The sequence below is a fragment of the Ixodes scapularis genome, unplaced genomic scaffold, assembly GCF_016920785.2.
Source record: "Ixodes scapularis isolate PalLabHiFi unplaced genomic scaffold, ASM1692078v2 PGA_scaffold39__5_contigs__length_11793443, whole genome shotgun sequence".
NCBI classification, from domain to species: domain Eukaryota; kingdom Metazoa; phylum Arthropoda; class Arachnida; order Ixodida; family Ixodidae; genus Ixodes; species Ixodes scapularis.
Genome location: NW_024609867.1, coordinates 1,165,435 through 1,178,836, shown reverse-complemented (window position 1 = coordinate 1,178,836; position 13,402 = coordinate 1,165,435). Strand labels below are relative to the sequence as shown.

The window sequence follows — 13,402 nt, the reverse complement described above, 5'->3', positions numbered from 1 at the left end:
TAAAAACCTTATTACATCGGTCCGAACGCATTTCTTCTAATCCTCAATTGCGCGCTTCTGAAGATGCTGTTATTGTTGACCTGTTGATGAAGCGGAATTATCCGAAACGTTTTATTGATAACACGCGCAAACAGATGGGGCAAAGAAGACGTCAGGATAATGGACGGCTTAGGACAGGGCAAGTAACAATACCCTATTTGAGAGGTGTTTCTGAGTCTATTCGCAGGGCTCTCGCCCCTCTGAAAATCCGCACTGCTTTCAAACCCCATCGTAAACTACGTGACCTCATTTCTAAACCTAAAGATTACACCCCCCCAGAGTCCCAGTGCGGTGTTGTGTATAAAGTGAATTGTCTAGACTCTAGACTGTGACGCATCCTACATTGGGGAGACAGGCCGGAAGCGCTGCACTCGCTTAAACGAACACAAAAGGGACGTGGCGAAGGCCACGAATGCGACAAGAGCGAAGACGGAACTCGTAGACCATTGTTGGAATACGGGTCACTGTTTCGACTTTGAGAATGCGTTCACTCTGGCGCGCGAACAAAGGTGGGGTCCACGCAGGTTCGTCGAATCATGGTTCATCCGAAGTGACTCATCAGCTTGCAATATCAACCGCGGCCCCCTCCCCGATGTGTACGCGGACTTGCTTAAATAGGACTGTTGACGTTTTTTCCCTCATTCCTGCTTGTAGGTTTCACTGACGATGTTTCCTGCATGGGAGACGAAACGTTTGATTAAATTGTTAATCTTGTTGAGTAAAGTCGGAGCAGTTTTTTTGATCATTATGATTCCCGGCTTTTGGAATATTTTTGCACAAATTGTTTGCTCGACCAGAAATATAAGCGTTTTATATTGAAATATTTCTGCCTAGCCAGCAAGAAAGAACAAACGCTGTTTCATGTTTAGGAGGAACTACGTGTTTTGTTGCAATGCAGTAGAGGGGCAGCAGTGATTACAGTGAATTTGCTTCGCAACCCCCACAGCCAGCAGAGCTGCTCCAACTCGAGGAGAGTCTGGGGGCGCCTCCAGAAGAGCCTCTTCAGCCGGCCAGCGAGCCAGCTGCTTCAGGAGGTGGACCGCCGGCTGTCGATTGTGGTGAATAGAGACTCACTCCCGTGTTCACAAGAAACATACGAGTTCAGTAATTCTTGCATGCATCGAGAAAAGCTATCAATTGCTTTTACATCTCACTCCAATCAAATGGCATGCCACTTGAGTGACAGCACCATTATCATGGCCGTGCAGGTGGTCACTAGTGGTCCATGATCACAGCTTTGATATACTACTGCTCTCAAATGAAATAATTTATTTATTTCTAAACTTCGCAATTTGAGCAATTCATATTAGATTTGTTTGGGGCTTGGCAGTTATACAAATGCTCTAAAGATATAAAATTTATGAACAGCAATGTAAATGAATCTGCCAGCTGAATCGAGTTGACAGAAGTGATGCTTTCACACGCTAGAGCAGTTTGTGACGTGCATGAAGGTAAAGTTTTATCATGCCCAATTTATACAGACTTGACTCATTGTTTCTACATTGATATTGTGTGTTGCTTATGGCCCGTTCGCACTGGGAGCTGACCCGCAAAGCAGTTCAGAGTGTGAAGTTAAAGGGGTACTGGATCGAAACTTAAGAAATACATTTTACGTTCAGAAATAAGTTAACCATGATCAACTAACTTGTTAGTGAGCGCGTTGGTATGATGTAGGTTTAGAAAGAGTTATATACGTAAAGACAGGGGACGGGACAACACATCTTTCAACTTTCAACAAACAAATGATTTATTGCCGAACCTTCCCTCTCCTAGAGTGGACTCTAGGAGAGGGAAGGGGGGGGGGGTGTCACGTGACTTCGGGGGGTCACGTTACCTCCGAGGGGGGGGGGGGGGGTCATGTGACCCCCCAAGGTCACATGAAGATCACGTGACCCCCTCCCCGAGGTCACGTGACCCCCCTCCACGAGGTCACGTGACCCCCCTCCACGAGGTCACGTGACCCCCCCCCCCCCGGAGCATATTAAAGAATGAGGGGAGGAGGAGGAGGGGTCTACCCTCCACTCAGTACCCTTCCCTCCTCCTCCCCAAGAGCTGCGCTCCCATTCGGCGTTACAGGGAGTTGTAAACGGCTTTCTTTTTTTTTCACCAACGCTTGATCCTGCTGTTACGCCATGAAAATTTGGTGAGGCAACGAAAACTGGAACTAAAAGTTTAATGGGGCGAGCTTGTGATCAAAACACGGTAGAAAAAGGCTAGCATTGCAGGCGTTAATCGCGCCGTTTCAGCAGGATCGAGCGCTGGGGCAAGACTGACTCCGACTCGCCATGCAGAGCCTTTTAGGCACACGCGTGGGCTTCTGGTATAATCGCCGTAGAAGGTTCGGCACATAGAACATTCAGACCTCAAACAAGCGGCAAGGTTCTCGAATTTACCGAAATGTGACATTTACAGAAATAGCAAAAAGCTGCATTGCTCCCAGGAATGGAACCTGGGGTATCCGCGTATGAAAGCTAAGCACGGTAACCATTCGGCCACGCCCGCGCTCGCTCGGTCGAGCACGTGGCAATGTTACTTGTACACCGGTGCGAAGATAGGAGCTTGACTGGGTGGACTCTACACCCTCTTCATGGAGTTGTTTTCAGCTTTCTTTTTATTTTTGCTGCAGGCGAAAGCACAATTTATCCAGCACAAAAAAAAAAAAAAACGCATCTCCACGTGGTGAATGATGTTGATTGGGGCGAAGCTCTGGTGGTGCTTGTCTGCGTAGACGCTGAGCCGCAGCATGCCGAGCCTTTCGTTCGTTTTCATCCATGTCACGCTGCGGTCAAATGCTCAAATGCGTATATAACCACGTTCTATACCACACATTCTCTTTCTGACATGGATGAAAACGAACGAAAGGCCCGGCATGCTGCGGCTCAGCGTCTACGCAGACAAGCACCACCAGAGCTTCGCCCCAATCAACATCATTCACCACATGGAGATGCGTTTTTTTTTTTTTTTTTTCAGCGGTCCACTAGAAAACAGTCAATGTTTTCTAGTGGACCGCTGACTGTGCCTGACTGTACGTCAAGCTTGTCTGATTGGCCAACAAGTTACTCTGACCGACAGTCAAACTCCAGTCAGACTCCACTTGTCGGCTTTCTGATGGTTTCCTGGTGGCAGTCGGCCGCCGCGAAATGCCATCAAAATGTCTTGGTGGCGATTCTGATTGTACATCGATTGGCTCTGACTGTACGTCAAAAAGCTTTGACGTGCAGACAGACGTACGGTCAAAAGACGTAAAGTTCGTTCGGATCCCACTATTTCGTCAAATCTATGAATACGAAAAATAATCTATGCGCAAGAAAACGATTTCGGGACGTGAGCCCATAAAACCGCTGATGTTAGAGATATGACACGCAGCCGACCGACAACCTTGACCAGAAGCCCGCCGAAACGCCGAACAGTATGTATGATCTCTGTGCGCCGAACACGCCACTTCGCTTCGCCCATAGAGGCTTCGCCGAGCTTTCATGAACGATCGCTCTCGACTCGTTTTGTTTGCCCGCTTGCTCCAACCTGTCGATCCTGCCCGGGCTCTACAATGTCTTATGTTTTAGTAGAATTTCTACTCGACAAGACCCAGCCTGTTGTGAGTTCCGACGATGTAAGGGACTTTAGCGGTGTAGTTGAAGACGACAAGGTGTACCAGGTCTACTGGGCCGGAGACGCGCGAACAAAAGGATCGTTCTACGGCGTGAAAGTACTCTATATGGCAGGTGAGTGGAACTGAAGTACGGCGAGTGATGTACGAGTGCTTTGCATAACATGCTGATGGCTTAACTGCATTTGCAGCCGAAGAATCTCGTTTAAAACGAATGGTCAAATCGAGTTTCCTAATCGGCGGCATAGCATAGTCAGTTTCCACACGTGCTTTCGGGGCTCTCCCTGTTTCCCCTCCCTGCATTCGGAGCCATGGCCAACGGAGCGGCTGTCCCCGGTGAGAGCGCGGATCATGCCCTGATCGACGCAGGAGTTGTGGGCTACCGGATGTTGCTGCCGGCACTGCCGAAGGGCAAGCGACTTGAAACTACTGTCTTCCTCCACGGAGATCCCAGAGGACGACCATACCGGACACAGGACTTTGCGGAGGCGCTGGAGGCAACCGTCGGTATGGGGCACGTGGTTGGACTGGGCGTTTTCCAGTTTAACCACGTGTTCGTGTGCATGCTGGATACAACTGACATGAAGGACACATTGGCGGCAATGAAGGAGCTGAAAGTCAAAGGCAAACGCTGCGTGGTCGTGGACCCCAACGTCGTGGAGGCCGAAATCAGGGTCTACTGGCTCCCGGCTTATGTCACAGACGAGGAAGTGCGGGCCGCCCTCAAGGAGTTTAGGAATGTGACCCAAGTGACAAGAGAGAAACGGAAGTCGTCGGACGGCGGTTACGAAATCGAGACCACAACGCGAGGCGTCAGGATCATCCTCAAAGAAGGGCTCCGCAAGGAGGAGCTCCCGCATCAGGGCGCCATCGCTGGATATCCCGTGCTCGTCTCCGTACCCGGACGACCACCGATGTGCCTCCGCTGCAACCAGTTGGGGCACATGCGGAGGCAATGCAGGGCTCCCTGGTGCCGGCGGTGTCGAGGCTACAGCCACATCGAGGCGGAGTGCGTCCCCACGTACGCCGCCAAAACCAGGCACCAACCGGAGAGTGTTCAACGGAACGGGCTGCTTGACGACGGCGACACGCTGGAAAACAAAGCCAGCAGGGTGACGGCGGCTCAACCAACACCGCAAGCCCTGACCACGTCCAACAACATGGACACAGCGGATACAAAGGCACCTAACAACGGAGCTACAGAGGACACCGAGATCGGCCGCCTCCCCGAGGTCGAGGAACAGACCACCGTACCGCCGGGGGAGGCCAACGCAGCACCATCCGAACCCGCACTCACGCCAACGGCAGAACCGGCGCTTCCGACCCCACTGCCAGCGCCGACGGCCGCTCCGGTGAAGGGTCCCCTGCCGGAGCCCGATGCAGGTGTTCCTCTCAAGGACACCAAAGCCACGCGTCAGAGCGTACGGAATAGGAAGAACAGGGAACTTGCTCCCACTTTGCCAGTGATGCGTCCTGTGGAAGCGGGTCGTTCGTCGCCAAGCGCGTTGTAAGGTCTTCCCTTCTCCTCGCAACGGGTAAGGGTTCTTCTCTTGGAACTTTACATTTCTTGTTTTTGGTTTTTTGTTTGATATTGGTGAATTTTCGCCCTCTTTCTGGTTTTTATTCTCTTTTTATTTGTGGGTTACCGCGGTTTTTTTTTTTTCTTTCTTTTCTTGTGCTCTGTTCGTTCTTTCTAATATGTCGCGCATCAAAATAGCTACTTTTAACTGCATAAGCATCACAGCGAGGAAGAGGAAAGCGTTTTTAATGGACCTTTTGCGTGAGGAGCGAGCTGACATTATCTTTCTCCAAGAGACAAAAATATGCTCTCCAGAAAAGGCGAAGACGTTCGTGGGGTTTTTTGGCCACATTTTCTCGTGCGCCCACACGAGCGAATCACGCCGGCGGCATCGCCGTCCTTATTAAGGACACCGGCATCCGGATGATCGACCACCAGTTGTGTGCCGACGGACGCTTCGTGCTCGTTGACTGCATCGTCGGGAATCGGCTAACCCGGCTTGTCTCCGTCTATGCACCGAACAACCCGGCCGAGCGCAAAGATTTCTTCCTAATGGTACGTTTACACTTGCGGATCCGCCAGCGAATCCGCCCAGCTTTCGCCGCTGGGGCGAAACGCTGGGCGGAAAACGCGGCGACGAGCCGTTTAGGTCCGGGATCTATTTCTGCCGCCGAACGAGGCGTTTCGCTGACCGGAAGTGGCATTCTTGCGCGGCGCGACGCTGCCTACGTCACGAGTACGCGTTCTTCCGGGAGCAGCAACGCCCGGGAGAGAGAGAGCCGAGGCGGGAACTCTCGCGCCTTCTCGTCATATTTGACGAGACGTTACGGGAACCGCTGCCACAGCCGGCGCTGCCGCAACTGCTCGAAGGAAACAGATGTAGTAAACGCAACCCGCTCGTCGCCGCCGCCGCCGGGAGCGGATCCGCTCCCGCGGCAGCGGATTTTTTCTCAGGTGTACGTACCATAAGGCTGCGTCCTCTCCTGGACTAGGGTGCCTACATGTTTCCGCTCCGCTTTAGGGTGGCGCCAACTTCTTGTTACCCTTTCCCAGATCCTCTCCCACCGCCATTTTGACCCACTTGTTATTTGGCTAAACGTACACAACGTTGAGTTTTCGTAGTTTCGACACACCGGCAACACAGTGAGGCCACTTCCGTTTCCGTTCATAAGAGGAGTCGGACGAGTCGGAGGCTCAGCGGGACGGCGGTCGTCGTGGCTGTCGCTCTCTTTATTCGGGTGGGTGTTTCATACTTTGAAGTTGCGAGCAGTAAGTATGCGTTGCGTTTATCGAAACGTGAGTCCCCTCGACAAAATGGAACGCAACAGACCGGCATCGCATGCCGGAACCTCGTCGTCGGAACGAGAGTGGTGGGCGCTCCCTAGCCCTAACGAGGATTAGCGGAGTAGCGCGAGCGCACGACTGGCGAGTGTGACAAAATGGTCGACGAAACAGCCGAGGCTGCCATGGTAACGAGGTAGGCAACACTGGTTTGTCGGCAACAGGTATCACAAACGTTGTCGCCACCCTAAACAGCGGAGCGGCGGGAACATGTAGGCACCCTATCCTGGACACTCCGGCGGCGCTCGGGGTTGGCGGGGACTTTAACTGCGTCCTCGACGGCCGTGACAGGGTGCGAGGATCGGCGGTCCCTAGAGCTGACATGGGAGCGGGTGCGCTGCGCGACGCTGTGCGCGACTTCGACCTCGTGGACGTGACGGAGATGCTCGACACCTTTTCTCCGCAGTTCACGAGGTGGACGGGAACGTCGCTCGCAAGGCTAGACCGTGTCTACGTCTCCGGAGAGCTGTACGGGGGGGTTGCGACGTACGACGCCAAAAGTGTGGCCTTTTCCAATCATGGCTTCGTTTCCACTGTGATGAAATTCGGCGGACTGGGGGGGTGACCAAGCACGGCGCGACGCACCGTGGAAAATGAAAGTCGGCCTACTGGACAGCGAGGAGTTCATCGAGGAGACGCGGCGTGTTCTCCAGAACCTGGAGGAGGGCGGCTCGGACGCGGTCTCGTGGGAGGAGTTCAAGATCAAACTCCGGGATGCCGCGTGCGCGCTCGGCCGCCGCAGGGGCGCAGAGGAACGTCAAGCTCGGATTCACCTCACGAACACTCTCAAGGCACTGCTGGAGGAGGAGGAGAGCAGTCCAGGATCCTTCATTGACGACATCAAGCTCTGCAAAGAGCACCTGCTGGCCATGCTTGAGGAACGCTACAAGGGAGCCCAGGTGAGGAGCAGAGTCGAGACACTCGAGGGAGAGACGCAGCCCTCAAAGATCTTCCGTACACACGAGCGGCAAAGGGCGACAGAGAACACTATCAAGGAGCTGCGGCAAGGAGCTCGTGTTTTCACCTCAAGGGAAGACATCGCGGGCGTCTTCGAGACGTCATTCGGGGAGCTCTTCCGGGAGGAGAGGCTTGACGATGTCCCCTTCGAGCCCTTTCTCCGGGGATCTCCTGCGGTTCCTGAAGGAGCAATTGACATTTTGAACTGCCCAATCCGGGAGGACGAGATCCTACATGCAATCAAGCACCTGTCCCGTAACAAGGCTCCCGGCCCGGACGGCATCGGGTCAGAGTTTTACAAAATCTTTTCTGACGCTCTGTGCCCCATCTTGGCTCGAGTCTTCAATGACATCCGCAGACGAAAGCTACTTCCTCCGACCATGCGGCAAAGCTTCACGGTACTGATCCCGAAGAAATCTAAAAAGGGCAATATTTCCGAGGTCGGGGACTTTCGGCCCATCAGTCTTCTTTGCTCTGATTATAAAATCCTGGCCAAGATCCTCGCAAGCCGACTTGACACAGGGCTCAAGTCCATCATAGGGCCCCATCAGACCTACGGCCTTCGCGGGAGGAAAATATTCAGGAACCTCCACATCATGCGGGCGATCGGCGAGGCGACGGCGGATGGTCACCAGCCCCTGGCGGTCCTGCAGCTGGACCTGCGGCAGGCCTTCGATCGGGTGTCCCACAGGTTCCTCCTGGCGGCGCTGGATCGATTCGGCGTGGGGGAGGACCTGCGGGAGTGGATCGCGCTCTGCTACCGAGACATCTCCACGTGCCTTCTCATCGGCGATCAGAAGGGAGGTCCCATCTCCATCGGGAGGTCAGTTCGGCAGGGCTGCCCCCTCTCGCCCATCCTCTTCGCGCTGCAGTTGGAGCCACTCTGCCGGGCAGTCAATGCGGACCCATCCATCTCAGGTCTACGGCTTGGGGACGAAGACGTCCGCGTGCTGGCCTTCGCAGACGACGTCTCGTTTATCTGCTCGTCCAAGGTGCAGGTGCAGACCATCCTGCGACACGTGGACCGGTTCTGCGCTGCCTCAGGGGCCATGATCAACCGACAGAAGTCGGCGGGGGCGTGGCTCGGTGCATGGGCGACTACGCCAAGAACTTTCGGAGTTATAGGATGGAGCACTTCGCTCGACGGCTACCTGGGTGTGCCGTTGGACTTTTCAGCGATCAATGGCCGCAGTGTGGAGACCGACCGCCAACTCCGTTGCCGCCAAGCTGTCGCCCTGGCGGTGCAGAAACTTGTCTTTCTTCAGCCGGGCTCACGTGTACAACACAGTCAGCTACCCCGCCGTGCTGTACAAGGCTCAGGCCGTCTGCTGCCCGGGCAGCCAGGCCGGAAAGGTACACCGGAGCTGGGCCATGTTCGTGTGGAAGACCGCCATGGAAAGCACACGAAGGAACAACCTCTTTCTGCACCAAGAGAGCGGCGGTCTGGGCCTCGTTAACATCGTGCTCAAGCTGCACGTGCAGCGTTTTCTGCTCTTCCGGGATGCAAGGGACCCGACCTTTATCGCCGTGCTGCACCACCTTGGATTCCCACATCTCGGGAATTGGATTGTGAGCACGAGTGGCCGCACGACCAAGGGAGCCGCCCTGCGGTTCTACAGGGAAATCGCCAGCTCCATCGAATTTCTGCAGGCCCAATTTTCCTGGGAGAACCTGGCGACCGTCGGAAAGAGGCGGCTGTACTGGGATGCCGTTTCCGCATCCTTCCCGCCACCGCTCTACAGACAACCACCGACGCCCGACGACGCGGCGCGACTTTACAAACTCGTGCGAATCCTTCCCGTCCCTGTGGCGACAAGGGACTTCTTCGTCCGGATACACATGGAGGTCCTTCCAGTTAAAACCTGGCTCCATCACAAGGGGTTCTTCGTGCCGTGGTCCCTAAACTGCGATCTTTTCGGAGCGCCCGAGACCATCCAGCACGTTCTAGTAGAGTGTAGTAACGCCTTCCTCTTCTGGGACGAGATGAGGACGACGTTTGAGCTCAGGGACTCCTTCGAAGTGGAGTGGAGCGCTTTCAAGTATCTGCAACTCGAGGAGAGGGATAAGACGGAGGTGGCGCACCTGATGATGCTGCTGGGCCTGCACGCCATCTGGCAGTCGCGTACCGCAATGGTGCAACGCCATCTCGACGCGCGTCCAACCTGGAGCTACTTCGTGTCCACGTTGGGGTGGGTGCTCTCGGTGACGTCGCGGCAGGCGAACGCGGGTGATTGGGAATGCATCGAGCGACAACTCGAGAAAGGGCGTCGCCGCTGCGTGCAACGACGTACGTCAGGCGTGGGAAACTGGCGAGTTCCTGTGAACTGTAGGCGCGTTGGCGTTGGCTGAGCTGCGCGGTGCGCGAAAGTGGACCGTGGCTCTTCCCCCTTGGAATTGCGCGTCTATATTGCTCGATCTATTGATTTTTTTTTCGTACACATTGCACAACCGCTGACGCGGTCTCGTACTGTATCGTTCGCGTTTCCTCTCAATCGTTTCCGCCCAGTCTGGTCTGAGCACTTCAGGTTTGTGTGACAGCTATTTACCGCACGGCGATAGTGTATTATTTCTTTTTTTTTTTCTGATTTCAGAGTATCTGTTATCTCATTCGTCTACAGTCTGTATAACGTTTCTATACGAGCTATCCAGCTGTCGTTTTCTGATTTATTTTTCAATTTGACCTTGTATAATGTTTGCGGAACCTACCTCAAGGATGTCTGTAAATAACATGTAAATAAACTTGTTTCGTTTTGCCAAAAAAAAAAAGAAAAAAGGTGGCATAGCATAGGGGTTAAGGTGTCCATTCTACGCAAGTGGTCGCGGGTTCGATCCGCAGTGGTCCTGCTTTTTTTTTTTTTCTTTTTTTTCCGAACATTTTGTTTTATCGAGGCATTTGGCGATATTTATGAGTGCGTATAGCTTTACTCTTATATAAATGCTACCCTTGTTTGATGAAATTCCCTTGGCAGTGGCAGTCAGACGTCATCTGATGGGCCATCAGATGACGTCTGATGGTCCATCACGTTCCACCAAGGCTGCTGACTGGCAGTCAGTGTCCCAAATTACGTACCTTGATGGAATTTTCAATAGGGCTGTTAATAGTTTCGTGTGCTGTGTTTCTGCTGCTCCTGAGGGGAGCAACTGTTCTGTTGCTTTTTTCTCTGTTTTTACTTTTCAAATTGAGAAAAATAAAAAAAAATTGATTTAACTTGAACTTTCAAGTTGGGTGCGGTGCAGCTATGAATATAGCTCCAAGCTACGAATGTGCTGATGTCATAAACCCCAGAATATTCAGGACTTGCATTGATCGACACAAGTACTGACATATCTCTGTATCGATTAAGTTACATGCGGATTGGAGAAACTCGGTACTCACAATCATTGCGTTCAGCGCATAGTAGTTTTTACTACACCAGTAGGTAACCTTGATGAACCGTGGGTCGTTCTCAGACGGGCCCTTGATGGCGATCAGGGTGCCGTCCACGCATCCTGTGACATGATAGGGTTGTTAGATTCAGCTAAAGGCAAATCTACTGCTCACAAAAAGAGAGAGTTCAATGACGCAACAGGAGCGACGCAAAAAGAACTCTTGTCCTGAGCACGTCCGGAACACTCCGCGAGCCGTCATCTTTAGACGATCGCTCGGGAATGCACACGTATCTTTTTCTGAAAGCTCTCAGACACGTTGGATGTACAAAATCGCCCATTACGTACCGACAACACCGCTGATTCGGGCGACTCTCCGGTAGTCCTCCTTTGCTCTCGCTTTCTCCTCCTCCGTTGTCGGAAAGCGCATCCAGCGATCCGCAAGGCACCGACGATCACGGTCGTGACGGCGTGGAGCGCACGAGACACGGTACTTTGGTGTACCGCCAAGTGTTCGTCGCTAGCCACTGTTCCTTGAAATCCGCCGGCCGCGTAGATACGCAGGGCGCACAACACCTGCCGCTCGACGGTGATCACTCGAACGGTCGTGCGGTCCGGTTGTAGGTCGGGGCGGAGCTGCTCGCACAGCCACCTCTTCGCTCCCTTCGTAAGTCGGTAATTCGCTACAAACCTATCGTCCGAGAGCAGAAAGGCGTCGCGGTGCTCCCGAAACACTTTGTCGGCACGCTGGGAGACCAGCAGCGCACAACAAAGTTCCGCCATTTTTACCGATAAACTCGCAACTTCAAGCTCCCAAACTCTCGAAGTTTTCTTGACAGGAACAACTTCATCATTCTGATGTTAGCCTGAGACTGAGGCAGGAAAAGAGGAAGTTTCAAAGTAGAAGAAAAAGAAACAGTCGAGGATACGTCTCTAACACAGCTAAAGACAAGTTTATTCGGTCACCCTCTTATATACACTCCACAATCTTCACCACAGAACCTTCGCGACCTCCAAAGCCAAAAGATAACAAAGAACTCATCTCTTTCCACACCAATAATCAAACGACCTTGACAATCCTAGAAAGCCCCCTCACCAACACAACCTATCTCCTCTCTCCCGGAAGACGATCGACCTTCGCGTACATAGCACACCCTCCTCCTCTCCTCCCCGGCCCACAAACCCGAAACAACCCGGCAACAAAAGATACCAATCCACCTGATCAAACCAAAGACACAAAGGAGGAAACCACTTACACCCTTTCACATTCAACAACCACTTAACAAAACTCTCAAATCCGCAAGAAGGTTTTTGCACTGCTGCTAAGCTGTAACGACACTTGACTAATGCAGTTGCCCATTGATTTCATTCTTATTGTTTCCTTTACAACCCTTTTGATGTCGTTTACTTCCCTGTGTATTATTTCTGTTTCGGACCAGCGTGGTATACAATTATTACATTCTTGAACATGTTTCGCTATTTCCGAATCAGTCGCGTTGTTTTTTACATTTCTTTTGTGTTCAGTCAATCTATCATTTATACACCTCGACGTTTGACCCACATACTTAAAACCACATTCTAGGGGAATTTCGTATACCACTCCATTATCACACGGAATAGACTTTTCTCGATGCATTTTTGTGCATTCCCTTACACTCCTGTGGAAGGGCGTGAGCTTACTCAATTTATAGTCGGAACTAAAAACCAGATCAACATCGAACTTTTTTGCACAAGCCTTCAAGTTGTGAGAAATTTTGTGATAGTACGGAATTACAGTAGTTCTATGTTTTTGCCTTTGCTTTGGTTCTGCTCTACATTTGTCTGCGAATTTTACGGATAACTGTTTCCCTACGAATTCATCCTGATAACCAGCACTGTTTAGCCTTCTCCACTGCCTTTTCACTGATTCAGCCAAGAAATGAGTACATGATCTGTCCATTGCATTTGTGATTAAAGACCTGACAATACCTGCTTTGACTGTTTTTGAATGACAACTGTTTTTTGATAAAAGCGGTTTTGCGTTTTCTTTTCCATATTCCCAACATAGCCCTTTTTCATTGTGAATCATAAGCTCTAAAAACTGCAGTTTACCATTCATGGGTCGTTCGACCGTAAACCTCAGTTCCGGGGCAGCCGATCTGATCAATGCTTCCAGAGTGTCAGACAATCCCTCCCGAAAAGAACAGATCAAAATGTCATCGACATATCTTTTCACAAAACAGGATTCGGACGTCAGAATGGTTAATTTCCACCAGCTCGCCTGCGCACTCACTACAATATCAACAACTTCATCGTGACGACATTCTGACGTCACGGCAAACTTCAGAATTTGGACGAGCATGCACCAAACTTTATTGCCAGAACTTTACTGTGACGTCAGGGATCGTCCACAGGAGCAGCAGTCAATGGGCCACTGATGAAGTTTTCTTTACAATGAAGTTTGTGCCACCAGTATAGACAGACAGATACGGAAACACCATGACTGAAAACGACAGAAAAAGTCTATAGGCCATGGTGCGTACAGCCCTCGGATGTTACTGCTAGGCGAGATTGTCACGCGTTGACGCCACCAA

The 13,402-nt window shown here is 52.1% G+C and overlaps 1 protein-coding gene across 1 annotated transcript; it reads left to right on the top strand.

Moving 5' to 3' along the window:
* Window positions 1–3,957: 3,957 nt before the first annotated feature.
* Window positions 3,958–5,157, top strand: LOC115330970. Its single transcript, XM_029993000.3, has one exon. It carries the CDS (start codon window positions 3,958–3,960, stop codon window positions 5,155–5,157), a length of 1,200 nt encoding a protein of 399 aa, XP_029848860.3.
* The last annotated feature ends 8,245 nt before the right edge of the window (window positions 5,158–13,402 follow it).